The 18,551-nt window shown below is 39.6% G+C and overlaps 1 protein-coding gene across 13 annotated transcripts in view; it reads right to left on the bottom strand.

The window, feature by feature from the left end:
* Positions 1 to 18,474, bottom strand: part of MCM8 (minichromosome maintenance 8 homologous recombination repair factor) — a 45,911-nt gene extending 27,437 nt beyond the window's left edge. The window contains exons 1-11 of one of the 13 annotated variants that reach the window (XM_064275794.1): positions 18,105 to 18,474; positions 15,884 to 15,952; positions 15,491 to 15,643; positions 15,118 to 15,201; positions 12,927 to 13,009; positions 12,363 to 12,512; positions 10,422 to 10,525; positions 9,472 to 9,670; positions 5,088 to 5,173; positions 591 to 742; positions 177 to 372 (exon numbers count right to left, since the gene is read on the bottom strand). In XM_064275794.1, the coding sequence (XP_064131864.1) occupies positions 177 to 372; positions 591 to 742; positions 5,088 to 5,173; positions 9,472 to 9,670; positions 10,422 to 10,525; positions 12,363 to 12,512; positions 12,927 to 13,009; positions 15,118 to 15,201; positions 15,491 to 15,638 (1,202 nt within the window). In that variant the 5' untranslated portion in view covers positions 15,639 to 15,643; positions 15,884 to 15,952; positions 18,105 to 18,474. Of the gene's footprint in view, positions 1 to 176; positions 373 to 590; positions 743 to 5,087; positions 5,174 to 9,471; positions 9,671 to 10,421; positions 10,526 to 12,227; positions 12,342 to 12,362; positions 12,513 to 12,926; positions 13,010 to 15,117; positions 15,202 to 15,486; positions 15,953 to 16,757; positions 16,776 to 18,104 lie in introns of those variants that run through there. The other 12 variants (XM_064275792.1, XM_064275791.1, XM_064275795.1 and 9 more) reach the window with 12 other exon arrangements.
* Between the last annotated feature and the right edge of the window lie 77 nt (positions 18,475 to 18,551).

Consider the following 18,551-nt stretch of genomic DNA (forward strand, 5'->3'; position numbering starts at 1 on the left):
CCACCATTTCAAAATTTAAAATCCATTCCTCATTCACAGACAGCACAAAAACGGGGGGATTTAACCCATGGACTGTAGTTCGCCAGACATTTTGACTTAAGTTTTTTTGTTACTTGTAGGCAAGAACATTCCAACATGCATATATTTAATAAAACGTTAGATAATCTCATACGTACTTGACAATGAGCTTAAACAGATTTTTTTCAGCTTGAATCTCTTGGACAGCATAAAGGTCTCTGAGTGAGAACTCCATCAATGTTCCCTGCTTAGACCCACTCTCTGAAGTCTTTGTTTTCTGCCCTTTGCTATTGCAAACAGAATTTGCCTCAATGTATAGAAGGAACATGCATTTGTCATTCTTATTTCGAGAGCCTGTCAAATTAAAAACAGTGAAATTAATGTTTTTATTTTCTCTATAAAGATTCAACCAGAAAGTAAAAGAAAGGCATAGTGAACTTTGAATAAACCTTTAAAGTTTCATCTTATAGAAGAAAACAAGGGATTCCCCAAACTGGTGGAGATTCAGAAGTATCTAAAAAACAAATCATTATTGAGGGGAAATCAAACTGAAGAAAAGAGTTATGCCATACCTTCTTCAGCATTGGAGACTTTGACAATTCCAGTAATAGTCACCGTGTCTCCTGGGACACAGCTATCCACAAGATCGTGAAGCAGCTCGCATTCTATTGTTCGGGGAATTCGACCTGCTTCTCGGTGATCATCAGACATCAGCTCCTGGATTCTAAGAAGTTCAACAACGCTCAATTAGTGCACTCTCTGACTCTGGGTTACTTCGTCAGCACACTAACCCTTCAGGGCTCACGTGGCACTGAGCTAGATATAGGGCAGATGGGGGAGAATTTCAAAGGTGCATCTAAAATTACTTTAGTGGTTTCCAGTTCAGCATGGCAGACTGAGTACACGCATTTGCTTACTTCCCTCCAAAATGCACGTCAAAATGATGGTCACTAAAACAGCGGAAGAGACCGTTCTTGGGCATACAAAGGTGTCATCAGCAAACAAGAGATATCAGTGATAGCTAAACTAGTAAACCGCCTTGAGCATTATGCTTTTTTTAAGAACTATCTATATGGGATCAAAGTGACAACAGCAACTTGAAAAGTTAGGTAGAAACCTTAGGCGGCAGTGAGTGGAACAACTCAAAAGGAGGGCAAGAATGGTTGTACAAGTTCAAGAATGTAATCACTGTCACTGGATTGTACACATTGAATTGGTGTATGTTTTGCTGCACATACTCTCAACAACAACAAAATAAATGTAAAAGAGAGAGATTAATCAGATTTTAGGAGACAGTAAATAGAAAAGTATTAAAGGATAAAACAAAATGAAGTTCAAAATACACACAGGAAAAGGTTAACAAGAGAAGGAGAAGCCAATGTTCTCAGCAGAACCCTAAAGAGGTTTCCAATTTGGAGTCAGCAGGAATGGCGAACTGGAAGAAAATGGGATAATCAATATAAAGTCATACAATAGCTGTGAAAAATTTTTTTGGAAAGGGGTGGACTGGTGGGTAGGGGAAGAATGACGGCATTTCAGCAAAGACATGATGCTTTACCCTCTGGCAAAAACCAGAGCACTGTTCTAAGGAAACAGATCTATCGGCCCTGGGAGCAGAGCTACGGTGTCCCGTGAGGATATTAGAGCTCCAGGAAAAAGTCTCCTCATTCTGACATTTGAGGGGCTCAACCCTAATTCAAAACTACATTCATAAAGCAAAACCTGATAGCCAAAACCCCTACCTTCTGATCCTGGGGTTAGGCCTTGTGAGGAAAAAATCCTACCTACAAAACACAAAGCAAAGCTAACCCAGCTAAACCTAATAATCTTTCATTCTTCATCAGACATTTGCCAAAATGAGAGAAGAGAAAATAGTCAAATATTCTACAGGAGAAGATAATTCTAGAACAAAAGCAAGATGATGACACAACTAGATGCATCCTTATTAAGTTTCAGAACATCATGGATAAAAGGATTACAAAGAAGGTAAAAAGTCCCATCTTCTCTAAGGAATGAGATCAGGCCACCATCAGATCTCTCATCAACATCTCTGGATGCAAAGGACAGGATGGTACTATCTTTACAGGCTGCTATATATAGCTAGGCAAACACTTACTCTAGTATAAGAATGAAATTAAAATATTTTCAGACATGCAAGGACCCAGAAAGTTTTACTTCCCATACTTTCTGAAAATTTACTTGAAAAAATTCTCTAGAAAAACAAAAAGAGAATCTACAAAAATAAAAAACAAGACTCAAGAAAACAATGGGCCTAACCCAGCAGAACAATGAAGCAAAATCCCAGCATGACAACAGGGCTGCAGGCCTGGGGAACAACTGAGCCAGACTTAAGGAGGGCTCAGGAGATTTTTGTTTTTGTTCTTTGAGGTGGATTTCATGTATCCCATAGTGTATTTAGGAGAGAAGGGAAAGCTGGGGTAATACGGTGGAGGCATACTCTAAGAAATCAAATCAGCATTTAGAAACCCTAGGAAAAACAAAACGCTACACAGCAAAGCTACAGTCCAAACATGAGGCACGATAAAACATGGGAAAATTCTGAACAACTAGTGGAGTATAAGACAAGATAGTTTATTTGACTTTGAGACTTAGATCATTTTCCATTAAGGGCAAAAGGAAAAAACAAACAAGCAAATCCAAAAAACAAAAAAATCCAGTGACAAAAAATTACATTTCCTTTTCTGGCATCTGATTGCCTTACTTAGTTCTGTGTTGAACAACATTTACATCACCATAAAAATGTAAAAGCTGTTTAACATTTTGTTATATGAGACATACAAGTAAAACAAAATGGCAATTACGGTTAGAAAACAGAAGGTAAATATTGGCAATTTAAAAGTAACATCACAGGGGACAAAAAGTCCAGAGGTGGAAGGGGGAGAACTGAAAGCAAGTACTGAGTCTCCGATGTCCTCAGCTCATGATGTAGCAGCGCATGCAGCAAAGTGAAGGAAGAAAGGGACGCAAGAATGTTATCCACCCTTCTGTATGAGGCAACAGGGAGTTGGGACTGTGGCCCTCTACACTGATTGATTATTTTTAAACATTTACATGTGTTACTTTAATTAAAACTTTTATTTGCTTAAATAATTGTTCTAAGTACAGTCATTGAATGTAAAAATAGTAAATCTGGAATAAATTCAATATACATCTAGAGTTTCCCAATTCTTTTCAGGTCCCAGCCAAGCACTGGAATCCCACCAACCTGCACTACTTCAAACTCTGAACCATGCTAGCTCACCTCCCTCACCCTTAATGCCCATTCAAACACCACCAGAGCAGAAAGAAAAGTCTCAGAATGACAGACACAACACACTCTGATTACCTTACTTTAATAAAGTAGGTTTTTAGACTTTTCTTACAAAAGAACATCGATTTCTGTGTTCCCTTTAGAAATATTTGAAAACACAGATAAACAAAAGGAAGAAAATAACGGTGACTCTTATCTCACCTCCCAGAGAGCATACTCTCAAGGTTTTGTGTTTCTTGCCAGTGTTTATTATCTTTTTATTTTTAAAAATAAAAATAAAACCAGGATTTTACAAAATTCATGAATGTGTAGCAGATAACATTCTATAACTAGCTTTTTGACTAAATAACATTGTACAAATTTTTTATTTCATTTTTAAATATTCTCCTGCAATATTATTTTTAGAGGCTATGCAATAATCCATTGTACCACCACCCTTGTGATCATTTTTTTTCCCAGACATTTAGGCTGTTGCCAATTTTTTCTTACCAACGCTGTGAAAATATACTTCCAGCAACCTATTTCTGCACATATGATTATTCTTATCAAAAGAACTCTTAGAACTGGGAATTTAATCCACTACGGCCACCCCAACCCAAGCCTCAGAAAAACCAGGAATCTACTAGAGATGGCTGGAAGGAGACCTTTCTTCTCGGGCAGAAGTCACCTTACCCATAGAATAGAACAATTATGTAAGCTAATTCTGTACTGACGAAATCTCACTGTTAACTAAGTCATTTAAAATAAACTTGAGTATTACCTTACTTTTAAGAATTCAGGAAAAAAAGAGCTTAAATAACCTCCGTTTCTCAAAAGTTTCCACTAAGTTTCATTTCCTAACATTAGGAGATCATCGTTCAAATGCAATTAAACTATTTAAATTTTCTCATCTCCTATTTTTAACTGAATGTAGAGATTCTGCTCAAATACATTAAATCCTCCTAGACCGTCTCTGCGTATACACTGCTGTGAGCCTCACAGCACCTCTGAGGCCCTCATTACCCTCTTCAGTGGTCAAAGTCCCAGCAACACGGGCTGCAAACCAGGCTTCACCATTCACCGGGCAAATGATCACACCCAAGTCTTAAATAATCCCTCTTTTAGGAAATGGGGACAAGGCCACAATCCTGAAGGGATTTTGTGTCGATCAAATGGGACGTTTGTAAAGACCTTAGCACAGTGAACAGTAATTATTACACATGCTGGCCTTGGTTTTTACAGGGCAGAAGGGAGGTGAAGCTAGCACAGTACTTGGCAGACAGTCAGCTCACTTTTCCCCTGGGTTCATAGTTTTTTAGGATCACCCCTATTTCAGCCAGGTTTCTCTCTCTCTCATACACACACACGCCTACCTGGACTTGCAAAAGTAAGTTTTTGTTTTCAGATACCTCATGGACAGTGAGAACATGAAATGAAACATGGCCACTCCTAAGGGATTATTTTAGAAACTTCGAAAACATTATTTCCATCACAGTTCATTATGGAATGAATTACACGGCTCTGATTATGGTGTATTTCCAGTTCAATGAATCACAGAACTGAGATATAAAATGAACTACTTCTCAATAGCAACAGGACATAATACATCTACATCAAATCCCTTCTAGAATCCAAAAGAGAATAAAATACAAATAAAGGCAATTACCATTTCAATACAGAAGTACTCATCAAATAAACCTATGCTACACTTTATCACTGTTTACAGATAAAAATCACAGTATAGTACAGTAAACTTAGATTTACTTGACAATACGACAAAGACCTACACCCTGTCTTTTATTTAAGTCTGATTGCTTACTTGATCGACTGCCAGTCCATCGTGACTGTGAGAGGAGAGCTACGCAGAGCAGTAAATGACTTCCCTCGACACGCAGGCACAGGACACTGTAACGAGATTAACTCACATGGAGATTTTGATAAACACCTGCAATCATATCTCAGGAAAATTCAAAGTATAATGCTTCATTTAAGATGTCTTTAAAAAAAAAAAAAACTGGCCTCACTCTTCAGACAGGGAGTGGACTGGACTACGGGATGGAAAGGGATACTGGTGAAGAACGTGCTTCTTGGATCAAGTAGACACACGCTGGCATCTCTTGTCTGGAGGGGAGATGAGAGGGGGGAAGGGGCCAGAAGCTGGCTGAATGGACATGAGGAGAGGCTGGAGGGAGGGAGTGTGCCGTCTCATTGGGCAGAGAGCAATTAGGAGTTTAAAGCAGGGTGTATATAAGCTTTTTGTATGAGAGACTGACTTGATTTGTAAACTTTCACTTAAGGCACAATAAAAATTAAAAAAAAAAATCAAAACTAAATAAAAGAAAACTGGCCTCAGGATGGTATTACAGTAAAATACACTAATAGCTGTAGTGGCCTTCTATTTCCTCTGCAATGGCTCTGTATCACGAGCTTCTGAGATACTTTCCTACCTGGCTCCTCTCTTAGAGCTCTGGGTATGCCAGCCTCCTCACTTGGCCCTCATAAATACCCAGCACTTATTCCTTCCTTTGTGCCCATGCAGTCTCCTGATCCATGAATGCCCACTCTCCTCAAGTCCACATACCCAGTTACAGCCCTCCCCTCTTCAAAAGCCTTTCCTGGGTCTACTCAATCCCCAGCTCTCCCATCTAGAATTCTTTTGCACTGTTTGGACAATATTTAATGTATGAGAAAGTCAGTCCTTAACATATAACCAGGTGTGGTCCAGTTTTCATTAGTAAGTCACTGCTTGGATGTCAGGATGAATTCACAGATTCACAGACAGATGGTGGCAGATTGTATTTTCTGAATACGACTGCAATAATCTCTCCCTATAGCCCTTCCAGAGTCTTGCCACTCCCCTCTCAAGAGATGGAGTCTGATTCCCTCTCCTGGAATCTGGGCAGGCTGCAACTCACTTTGTAACCAAGAGAATGTGACAGAAGTGATGCTGCATGACTTCCAAGGCTAGTTCATAAAAGGCAATACCACTCCTGCCCTGTAAGCTGGAATACCGTCTCTTGAAGCTATCAGCAGCCATGTGAGCAGACCAAGTGCCCTGAGCTGCCCTACCGTGCGCGAGAAGCCAAAACTAGCCACAGAGAGACCACATGGAAAAGAGAGAAGTGTACAGCCAGTCCCCAGCCCCTTGGTCTTCTAGCTCCAGCCACCATCTGACTACAACTCCATGAGGGACCTAGAGTCAGTATTACCCAACTGAGTAGTTTTCTTCAAAACTCCTGACCTACAGGAACCATGAACAATAATAAAACGTTGTTACTTACAGCCCCTAAGTTCTGAGGTGGTTGTTATGCAGCAATAGTGGCTAGAACAGAGATCACCTGGATTAACCATCTTTCTGGCTACTTCAATTCACTGCAGTTTGGACACATGTAGGAACTTGTCACCACATCACTCACAGTATGACTCAATGTTCCCACCCACTGCTGTCGAGTCGACTCCGACTCAAAGTGACAGAGCAAAACTGCCCCATAGGGCTTCCAAGGCTGTAAATCTTCACGGAAGCAGACTGCCACATCTTTGGTGGTAGCTGGTGAGTTTGAAACACCAACCTTTCGGTTAGCAGCTGAGTGCTTTAACAACTGTGCCACCAGGGTTCCCTGAATCAAGGTTACTACCCACTGTATTAGAGGGTACGGAAATACTCTGAACAAATGCTGTTTACAGGCAGGATCAGGATTTAAATTCCAGCCTTCGGTGCCCTGAACCCTAAGTTGAGACTACTAGTAGATGACATTCAGAACCAGTGACTGAATCATCTTACACACCCTGTTCTTCTTGTAAGGGAAAGAAACCCTAGGAATGTCAAACAGAAATATCATGTATTTGCATTTTCAAATTTTTCAAGAAATTATTTCACAAGGGTTCAAACCTTTGCATTGAGTGAAAATTTAATAAATGTTAAATTTATTAAAGTTCAAGGATAGTAAAGGCAAATCCAGAAAAGGATAAGAGGTAGGGCAGTTCTCTGCTTTATTAAAAGTTTCAGTAAGATCCTGCAGAACTGCGCAGGAGCAGTAAAATGGAACAGACATGTCTGCAGGAGTCCAGTGTGCTACAGAGGAAGCATGACACATCAATGGGAACAAGTTAATTTAAGAAATGGTGACAGGACAACTGCCTTTTCACCTAAAAGAATAAAATTAGATCCCTAGCTCTACGCCATTCACACAATTAAATTCCAGATGGTCTAAAGATTTGAATGTAAAAAACAAAACTTAAAATTATTAGAAAAAATGAAGGAGTTATGTTTCTAAGACTTCAGTAAGGAAGACCATAAAATATAAGTCACGTGGGAAACGACTGATCGATTTGACCATGTCAAAATGTAAAATTGTACAACAAAGACATCATAAATTTAAACGATAAGCCAACGACTAGGAGAAGATATCTGTAATGTATATAATCAGCATTGACTAGTTATCTAGAATACATAAAAAACTTCTATCAATACACTCATAGAAAAATGAGCAGAATTGAGTAGAAGCTATAAACAGAAAATTTAATAAGGAAGGAAACTGAATGGCCAGTAAAAATGTGAAAAGATGCTCACTCTTAACAGAAATTATAGAAGTTTACACTAAAAATGAAATACCATTTTACACCTATCAGCCTGGCAAAATTAAAAAGTCTAACAACATCAAGTTTAATGAAGATATGGGGAAATGACAACTGCTTAACACTACTTGCAGGGGTCTAACTTGGGACCACGACTTTGGATAGTAATTTGACAACATCTACTAAAGTTAAGTTTATCTTATAACTGAGAAATTTCTCTGCTAAGGAGACATGTGTAAGAACTATCTTCTCTGCAGCATTACTAACAACAGCAAAAAATTGGCAACTACATGAACGTTTACTACCAGGAAAATGGATAAATAGTGGTTATTCATTTAATGGAATATCACACAACAGTAAAAATAAAAGCGTGAGATATATATTATCATAGGTAGAACTCCAAAATAACCAAAGGGGGTAGGAGGGGAAAGCTGCAGAATGTTATACTCAGTATACCATTTACACAACCACAATGCAACAAAACAAACTCTACACATATAGTCAATACTGGCCCTACATCTTATTCTTTTCCCGAACTGCCTTTACTATCCTTGAACTTTAATAAATTTAACACTTATGTTTTATTTATCATTAAGTATATTAGTATGACTTGAGGAATACATATCACTCTCAGAATAGCAGCTGCATCTAGGGATGGGAGAGGGGAGTGGAACTGGGAGGGGAACAAAGAGACTTCAACTTTAACTGTAATATGCCCACTCCTCACTTATCGGCGTGGTTAGGTTTCAAAGGCCAGGTCATTAAGCGAAAATTGGAAGTATGAGAAAACGGAGGATGATGAATTCAGATTACAAAGTGGAGGATGACTACATCATTACACAACTGCCAAATTACATCATTACATAACTGCCAAACTACTGAAAATCATGGCCCATCCAAGTTAACACATAACCTTAACCATCACAGGCAGTGTTACTCTCGCCTCATACCTTGGTGTTCATCACCACCAGAGGTATGTCGTTAACGCACAAAATAGTCGGACAGTAGATTTTTTTTTACTATTAGCACAAGTGCAATATGTCGGATAACGAGACTGTCGATAAATAAGGAGTACTTGTAATTTACATTTTTGGTTAAAAAAAATTAAGCTAAAATCACAAAGTACTAATATTTGCTAACTCAGAATGGGGGGTACATAAATGTTACTTACATCATCATCTATACTTCTATATCATTTTAGAATCTACTGTTCAAAAAAAATTAATAAAGAAAAAAGGAACAAAACATATCACTTCCAAAACACTGGAAGGAATAAAGGAAAGAAAACTTTATGTATGCATCAATGTACAAAAAGGATACACGTTAACTTCAGGATAAAGACTGTCTCTGAGGATGGTATAGACAAGGAGTAAAAGGGAGACACTAATCATAACTGTAACGCTTTATATCTTTAAAACGTTATCTGGAGTGTAGCTGGCAAAATGTGACTTTTGGGTGGTGGTAATGTTTTATTTATTTCTGTGTTTTCTGTACCCTGAAGCATTTCATAATTTAAAACCCAAAACAAAAAATAAGCTCTGTATTCAGAAACAGGAAATACCTTCCGTGAACTGATTTTCCTTCTTTACTAAGGCAAGTAAAGAAGTAGTTAAAGACCATGGTATTACCTTTGTGGGGGGATTATATTTTCCATCTGTAAGAGAACAGCTCTGAATTTCCCCACATGCAGCACACAGAAAAGCCATCTTGGTGCAAAGGGGTTTTATGTTACTGACTCGAACCACCGTCCCTCTTAGAGCAATGTATTTTCCATAGTAATTTGCTCGGACATTCTTGAGCTGTGTCAAGGGCTCATAGTTATACACCCTAAAAACAAAAACAGGAACATATGTATCTATGAATTTACAATGAATAGTGTTGAGGCTGTCTGTATTTCCCCAAGTTCTTTTTAGGAGCAACTATGGAATACTCAAACCACATCACCCCTACATATCTCAGAAATCTCACAAGAATAAAATCAGTCTTTAAAACACAAATGGCTAAATTTTCCCTTTACTCCCTGTCCCACGCGCTGTTCTCTGGGGAAAAACGAAAGCACACAGATTCAACAACTTCTGGGTGTCTAGCTTCTTTTTAAAAGACTGTTAGGAAATGTCCTTAAATTCCAGAAAGGAAAAACAAAACCCTGATGGTTACCTTATGCCTCTCTCCTAATGAGAATTTAAGGTTTTAAAATACTATAAAGAAAAATTCAAGAAAAACAAAATGACTTCTGTAATTTCATTTGTTCCCTGTGTCTAGTAGAAACTTAATATATTTTAACAAAATCTAATCACAGGGTTAACACATTACATGGTTTATTAAATTTACACAGCAGTCTTTGTAAGCAAACATCCAAAACTGCTGTTTACATAAATTCACAAGTGGGAAAATCAACTTATTTGGACAGAAGAGCCTTATTTCAGTTATGTTTCACCTTAGTACAATGGTCAATGATAGCAAAGAAGCTCATTTTCTTTTTACTGATTTCCTTTGCTCTACAAAATGAGATTTTCATTCTTAACCAATCTTCAGTGCCCTAGCCTGCATAATACTTTAATACCAGCAATGTCCTCACCTTGCGTGAACGTGCGGCACATTTACCATTGTCTCCCCATCACTGGGCAATCCTTCTTGGGCTTGTAATTCAGCTGCGTGCCTTTCAAGGTCCTTAGTTAATATCTAAGTAGGACAGACATTTACTCAAGTTAGAAAACACCTTTAAGCAGAACTTTAATACAGAACATGAATGTTATGAATATAAACACTTCAGAACAGAAAATAAACACAAATCTATAGCCCTTTAAAAACCTGATAATTATAACTGCTCTTAACCTCAACGACAGGGATTGACACAACAGCCTCAACAATGGGCTCAAACATATCAAAGTTCATGGAGATGGGGCAAGACTAGGCAACATTTCATTCTGTTACATGTAAGGTCAACACGAGTCAGAGTCAACTTGACAGCAACTAATAATTTTACAGTGGCTTATGTTTCACCTGGAATTTTGCTGCCCTTGGGCTGGAAAACTCCAGCATTCCTGTCTGTCTACCTTCTGTCCCAACTAGACGTAATATTAAAAGTCCTTATGGTAGCCCCCAAAGCCTTTACCTCCTAGATGGGTTCTGCAGAAAAAATGCTTTTTTTGCGTCTCCATATTCATTGATTAAACAAGACAGAGATAATAAAGAAGTTCCCAGAAACACCCAATACCTGCCCCTTGACATCTGACATTAAATAAAATAAATATTTAACACCAAAATTTGTGCACAAAGCAGAATGCCAACAGTCTAAGAGGGAAAATGAGATCCACACATACAGCTGTAATTGCTATAAGAACCATAAAGATTTAGTCAAAATATGAGTTCTGAAAAGGGGTCACGAGAAAAAGTTCCAAGGCATTTGAAAAGGTGAGGAGTGACGGAAGTAGAGAATACTGACCAGAGCTCAGTTTGGCTGGACTGAAGTGAATGAAGGAGAGTAATGGGGAAACGAAGTTATGCCAGATCATGGAAGGCCTTCAATGCCAAGCAAAGGATTTGGATTTCATTTGGAAGAAATGAGTCACCGGTTCCCAAACATAGATCATGTTTTACAAAGTATCGCAGTAGTATAAGAAAGATAATGAAAGCTCAGCCAAAAGCAGAGGCAGTTCAGAATGGAAAGGAAGCGGACTTGAGACACGTTTTAGAAATAGATATGACAGCAAGTGGTAACTAATGGACACGGGGAGCTAAGGAAAAAGATGAGTCTGAAGACAATAGCCAAGGTTCCCCGTCTCGGGTTACTAGAACAATAAACACTTTTGTGATGAACTGTCCCCTTGTGCCTGGATACCCTTACTTCCTCCCTGTATGTCTAAATCCTAGGTACTCCTTCAAGACGTATCATTAACTCACCAACTCTATAAAGTCTTCTTTTGAGCACTCCCTGTTTCTTACCCAACGGCTGAGGATCTTGTCTTTAGCCTATGAATGCATCTAGCACTCTACCTGTGCTTCTTCTGAGATTTACCACTCTTTACCTGGAAGCATTTATCTGTTTGCCAGTCTAAAAATTGCTTTCACATACGTTGCCATCTTATCCTGTGAAAAACTCAGGCAGGCATCATACATTCATTACTTTCATTTTATATATGGAACACTCAGGGAGGTTAAACAACTTCACATGCCACAGAACCTAGATTGGAGGTTGGTCTTTTTGCTCTATGTTCATTACAGACGTACCGTGATGCCTTGTCTTATCTTCTCTACGTGACTGTATAGCTCCTTGAGACAAGGTTTAATTTCTGCACAATCTTTAACTCTATCAAACTAATTCAAGTAAGCTAGAAGTAAATCTGATATACAGCCAAGTTGCCGTATGTAGAACGAATGGTACCTTTTAGGACAGGACTGCCACCTCAGATCGAGCCAACGTCCGCCGGAAACAGCTAAGACTCTTTTACAGAAGGTGTTGCCACTGTAAAATCTTCCTTTAAATTTTGACAGAAGTCCACATGAAGTAAATCCTCACCTGATGTATTGCCAGACCCATGCAAGCCAAGGTTTTCTCAGGCGTATCCCTTAGTTCATTTGCTATATTAGGTATCAAGTTAGCGATTTCATCATCTTTCGTCAGCTCTTTAAAATCCACCAAAATACTTCCCTTTCTTTCTATTTCATCCTATAAAATATTAAGATACAGAAATAGTAATTGTTTTTTCAGAGTCAATTATCCTCATTAGGTGTTCTATCACATTCTCTGAGAAAGCATATAACATTTATACGGTGACAGTGATAAAAACTGTACGCTTTCTGCCAAGCACAATTCTAATATTTTAGATTTGTTCACTTATGCCTCTTAAGAACCCTATGAAATAAGCATTAATACTATTACCTCCAGCTAACAGATGAAGAAACTGAGGCACAGAAAAGTATTCACCGAAGTCCATACCACAAGGAAGTGGCAAACCTGGTATCTGAACCAACAAAATCTGACTCCAGTGTCTATAATCACAATCGCCAGCACCGCAAACAGACTGTTCAGTACAACGACATATAAAGGCAGACTAATAGCTTTGTTGTGCAGGAATCTTACCTTATCATATAAATCAATGCGCCTTGTGAAAAAATTTTCAAATGCTTGAATCTTCTCAATAAAAGGAGAGCTATCACTGTAAACTAATCCAACAAATATGGCATTAGCACAATCATGAAAACTACACGCATATTTCTCACGCGACAGAAGAAATACCATACACGTGCTAGAGGATTTTCTCCAATTGCCTTGTATTCCAATTACATTTAGAAAAGAACTGGTTTAGAATGTATACTTAAGATTCTAAAACGAGTTTAGACTTGCATAATCTGAAATACAGGCACAAAAATATGTCTCTCGCTAAAAGCACCAATATCTAGGAATGTTTATATTGAATTATTGACACCAATAAGACATATTCGTTCAAACGGCTTACATGATAACGTTTAAACCAAAAGTTATAATAAAGTTAAAGCCAGACACGTGAATTAAACTCTTACTCTCAATAATACTGAAGACAATCAGTCTTTGCAACATAAATTCTGCTGGTCCAAAGTGCCACCTGTCAAAGCCTTCCTGAAATCAGGTGAGAGACAGCCCATAGTTCACCTTGGTCCCAAAATCGTAAAGCTGTATTTTACACTATAAAGTTGTACAACATCTTGGAGTTGGTCTCCCATAGAGAAGCAATACAATGAAGCAGCTTGGAAATACAGTTCAAAAATCACTTATAGTGCCTGACCTAACTGCTAGAGGAATACTGGGAATATGGTTGGCTAACGCATCCTAAAGCAACTAAAAGCAAGATCACCAATGAAACACACGTCTACGTAACAGAAAGAAACAGACTCTCAATACAGAGAACACTTATAAAACACTTTATTCATTCACAACACAAATACTACCAAGTGACTGGTCTGAGCTCCTGGAGTAGTGTAGGCTAATAGAAAAAAGACACAGATTAAAAAACAAAATAAAACAAAAACCCATACCTCATAAAAGACATAAACGTATAGGTACTATAACAGCACAAAAAACAGTTCCCCAAAACTAAGCAGACAAATGTATGAAATTAGCTTGGTGTTCTTGATTTTAAAGGGGAATTCTTAAATAAACTGTGTCTCTACAGAAACGTGAGCTGGTTATTGTCTGTCGGTTCCAAGTTCACCCTCCTACTCTCTGTTCTTGGATGCTATGAATGAGATCTGCATACCAGACGCCCCTGCCAGACTTCCTTTAGGTTCTACCAATGGGACACACTTTAGACCAATGAGAAGGCGACAGGGAAGAAATGCACTGTTTCCAATTCCTTTTAGCATCTCTCCAGCTGCAAAAGGCACCTGAAGTTCCAGTGTCCAGCTCCAAGGACCACCCATGCCACGCCCTACTAAAGTACCAGCAGTAGCCGGCCTCATTCCTCTCAGTGGTCTGAGCACAACTTTGTAGGGTGCCTGTCATGGGCTGACTTGTGCCACCCCAAATATGTGTATTTACTTGACTAGGCCATGATTCCCAGTATTTTGTGTTTTTATCTCTGAAGAGATAAAAGGAAACGGAAGCTAGCAAAGAGAGGGGACCTCATACCACCAAGAAAGCAGCACCAGGAGCAGAGCACGTCCTTCAGGCCCCGGGTCCCTGCACCTGGGAAGATTGAGGACAAGGACCTTCTCCCAGAGCCAACAGAGAGAGAAAGCCTTCCCCTGGAGTTGACGCCTTACATTTGGACTTTAGGCTACTTTACTGTGAGAAAATAAATTTTTCTTTGTTAAAGCCATCCACTTGTGGTATTTATTACGGCAGCACTAGATGACTAAGACAGTGCCCCTCAGAGGTCTCAGTAACAGCTATGTTGTGGCCCCACCTTTGAATTCCTACATTCTGGTAACCTCAGAACTTCTTTATTGTTCCCTCAGCAAAATAGGAATGGTAGCTGGTTCCTGTAGTTACTATTATCTGGGGGTGGTTATCTCAGTGTTCCTTTTGCTCTTTCAGTCTTCCATCTGTATACTCAATTCCCTGTATTAAATCCCCTTTTTGGAATACCTACCGTGGTTTCTGTTTTCCTGACTGAAACAAAACCTATATATAACACTCCAAAAATCTAAACATGATCTAATTGTTTGGGTGACTTAAGACTACAGAAGGGGGTCATATTATCAGTAAGTCAATAACATAATAATATGAGATGTCACATTCAAAGATCAAGTTATGGAAATCAAATTTACAATCTTTTTCAAACTTTTACCTCTACCTTCCGAGAAATAAAACTTCCAGCCTTTATATGGTATGAACTTATCCAGTGTTGACTGCAGTAGCAAAGACTGTGGGATTTGTTCTGGAAAAAAAAAAAAAAAAAAATCAAAGGGTAGGTTAGCAGACATAAAGCAAAATTACTTTTCCAAGTTGCTTCTATTTTCAACAATGAGAGCCTAATATGACATTAACAGAACATCTGAATTAGAGATTTCAGTAAGAATTTTAGATGTTAAAATTCAAATGCTAGCTAAGGAGCAGTATCAAATATAAGAGAGACTGAAATTTAAGTTAAACTGCCTCATATGACAGGCATGAATGGCTTCCTTGACGAAGAAAAACAAAAGTGAACAATCCTTGACCTCACCTACCAGAAGAATGTTTCTCTGTGGTTTTATTCAGGTTAGGTCTGTGTTCCCTTTCTCGCCACTTTCCTGAATAGTTTCCACCACCTCTTCCTCTTTTCCAGCTTTGAAATCTTCCTCGTCCAAATCCTCTGCCTCTATACTCTCCACTCATATCTTCTAAAAGAAAGGTTAAAAAGTCTTCACCAAAACTGTAGGAGAAATAGTCCAACTAAAAATGTATTAGCCTAGTTATGGTGCAATGGGTTACTTTGTGTGTCCTTGTAACTCCCACCCAGGTGACTGGGTGAGACTATGAAGATAAGGTAATTGTGGCCCACCAAAGGGATTGGTCAGGTCAGTTTGTGTTCCACTGGACTTGAACCGAGTCACCCCAGAGGAGGGAGAGGATTCCACTACCACCAAGGAAGAACAGCCAGGAGCAGAGAGCACATTCTTTGGTCCTGAGATCCTTGCACTGAGAAGCTCCTGGACAAAGGAGACAGAGAGCAAGTTGTAACCTGGAAGATGGTAAGAAGCCGTGGCAGAGAAACTACAGCAGGAGACCAGCCCACAGAGCAAGAAAGCTGAGTGCCTTTGGGCCACGGCTTACTGGTAGAGTGGGGTGCATCTGGGCACTTATTGGCAGGGGTTAAAAAAGGTTTGTAACACCTGAACAGGGCAGAGGCCTACGGCCAGAGAGAGGCATGCCTGTAATCACAGCTGGGAAGAAGCTGTCCTGATGGAAGAACTGTATCCTGAGTGTTCCTGAGCCTGAACTGTAGCCTGTTACTTCCCTAATAAACCCCATAATCGTGAGTATTGTCTGTGAGTTCTGTATGGCCACTGCAATGAATTATTAAACCCAGCAGAAAAGTACAGAGTGCCATGGGAGGGATGGTTGGTGTCAAAATTGGTAAAGCTGGTGGAAAGGGGAAGCATGTCTGACCTCCACCTCATAGGAATCAGCCTTGGGCTGTTAATCTTGATTCTCCTGCCCTGTTGTGAAGAGAGAGAAGGTCTGACTCCACCCCCACACCATTTTTTTAAATAGTAAATAAGGAAAATTAATGTATTCTAGCTTGAGACTAGCAAATAGGCCTGCAACTTTGTTCATTATGGGAGAAGTCCCAAATACTCTGCAGTTACTCTTCTATTCCCCACCTCTTTTTAAGGCAAACCATAGATATGTTATTGTTGAAACAAGTGTTTCAACAATAACATATCTATGGTTTGCCTTAAAAAGAGGTGGGGAATAGATAAAATAAGATAAAAATAAGAAAAAGTACTGTACCTGTAAGGAGCTCCCATGCTAGAAATGAAAATAAGGTAGGCAATTAACTCTAAGATAACTTGTTTGCAGTGTTTTGAGACTTACTACAACGCGGTACTGGCAAAACATAACCTCAACCTTCAGACACCAGGAATACATGATCACAATTTCTTATAGCCAGCCAGTCCTGCAGTATCGTATCCCATTTTTATCAGAAATATATTGATGATTCAGCTTTTCTTTCACCTCTGTAGAGGCCAAAGTGGGAAACAAGTTAATTTTCCTTTGGGATTTAAAATTGTCTTAAAAAGATATCAGAAACAAGATCATTTCTAGGTCATTACCAACTAAATGAGCTCTTGGCAGCTTTTAGCAAAAATTTTCGAAATTTAAGCTTTTTTTTTAAAAAGTCTGTCTATATGTGCTAACGAGCCCTAGCGGTGCAGTGGTGAAGCTCCGCTAACCAAAGTTCAGCAGTTTGAATCTACCAGCCGCTCCTTGGAAACCCTGTGGGGCAGCTCCACTCTGTCCTATAGGGTCACTACGAGTCGGAATCGACTCAACCACAACGGGTATATATGCTAATATACTATAAAGTATAATCTCTTTTCTTCTCTGTGCACTCCCTTGTCTACTTTGTACCTAGGGAGATAATTCGCTTTTATTAAAAAGTTCACAAAGATAGTCCCCCGTTGAGTAGCAATTAACCAAAATGAGGGACCTTTGAAAAATGGGTTCTTAAAATTTCATATCCTAAGGAAACCCTGGTGGCACAGTGGTTAAGTGGTACAGCTGCTAACTAAAAGGTCGCAGTTCGAATCCACCAGGCGCTCCTTGGAAGCTCTATGGGGAAGTTCTCTCTGTCCTATAGGGTGGCTATGAGTCGGAATCCACTCGATGACAATGGGTTTGGTTTGTCTGTTTTTTTTTTTTTTTAAGGATAAAAACAACTAAGACTATATCCGTACACTGTACTGCAATTCACTATGAGTGCCTATCCGAATCTTTAAAGAGATTTAATTAATGAATTAAAAACTAAACAAGTTCACGATTGTAGGGCAAAACAAGATTTTGGTAATCCCTTAGATCACATTACACGTTAAGAAACTGAAGCCCAGAGACATTAATTGGTCAAGATCTAATTTGGTGACGATACAGAGGTCAAACCTCTCAATACTGCGCTCCTTCGACAACACTTGACGCCATATCCTTCTCAAATGAGACAAATATGGTAAAAATAACTAGTGAAATTTCCAACACAAATGTAAGAGGTAGAACTGGAGAATGAATACCGGAGCCACCCGTCAAATTGCTGTGCCTCGTTAAATAACTCTACTTTATTTACGCCTCCTGAAGATAAGGTCTTACTTGCAAAGAATATAAAGCTCGCCTAGTTTACGGCTGGGTAGGCTCCTGAGTACGCGCTGATCCGTCTGGCTCAGCTCAGCTCTCCCTTCCTCCGGGGGGAGAAGCACCACGGAGCTGAGACAAGACCCCGAGGTCCGAGCTCCTCCGGCAACCCCGGCCCAAATTCCGTGGCTCTCCTCAGCCGTAGCTCTCCCGGCGTCCCCGCGCGGGGCCGGGTCCCATCTGGCGGAGCGGCTCGGAGATTTCACTTTTTCCACTGCGACCACGAAGGCCTCTCGTGAAGGTGTCTGAAGCGCAGGGTGCAGCGACCCCGCAGCAAGTTAAAGCCCGCTTCCCCCTAAGTTCTTTTTTGGCACTCCTGTGACGCAACTTCCACCCAAGGAAGCGGCGCGTCGGGAGGGGCGGGACGGAACGGAGTGCAGCCAATCAAGGCTCTCAACCAAACGG

This window comes from Loxodonta africana, chromosome 24 (assembly GCF_030014295.1).
Source record: "Loxodonta africana isolate mLoxAfr1 chromosome 24, mLoxAfr1.hap2, whole genome shotgun sequence".
Classification (NCBI taxonomy): Eukaryota; Metazoa; Chordata; class Mammalia; order Proboscidea; family Elephantidae; genus Loxodonta; species Loxodonta africana.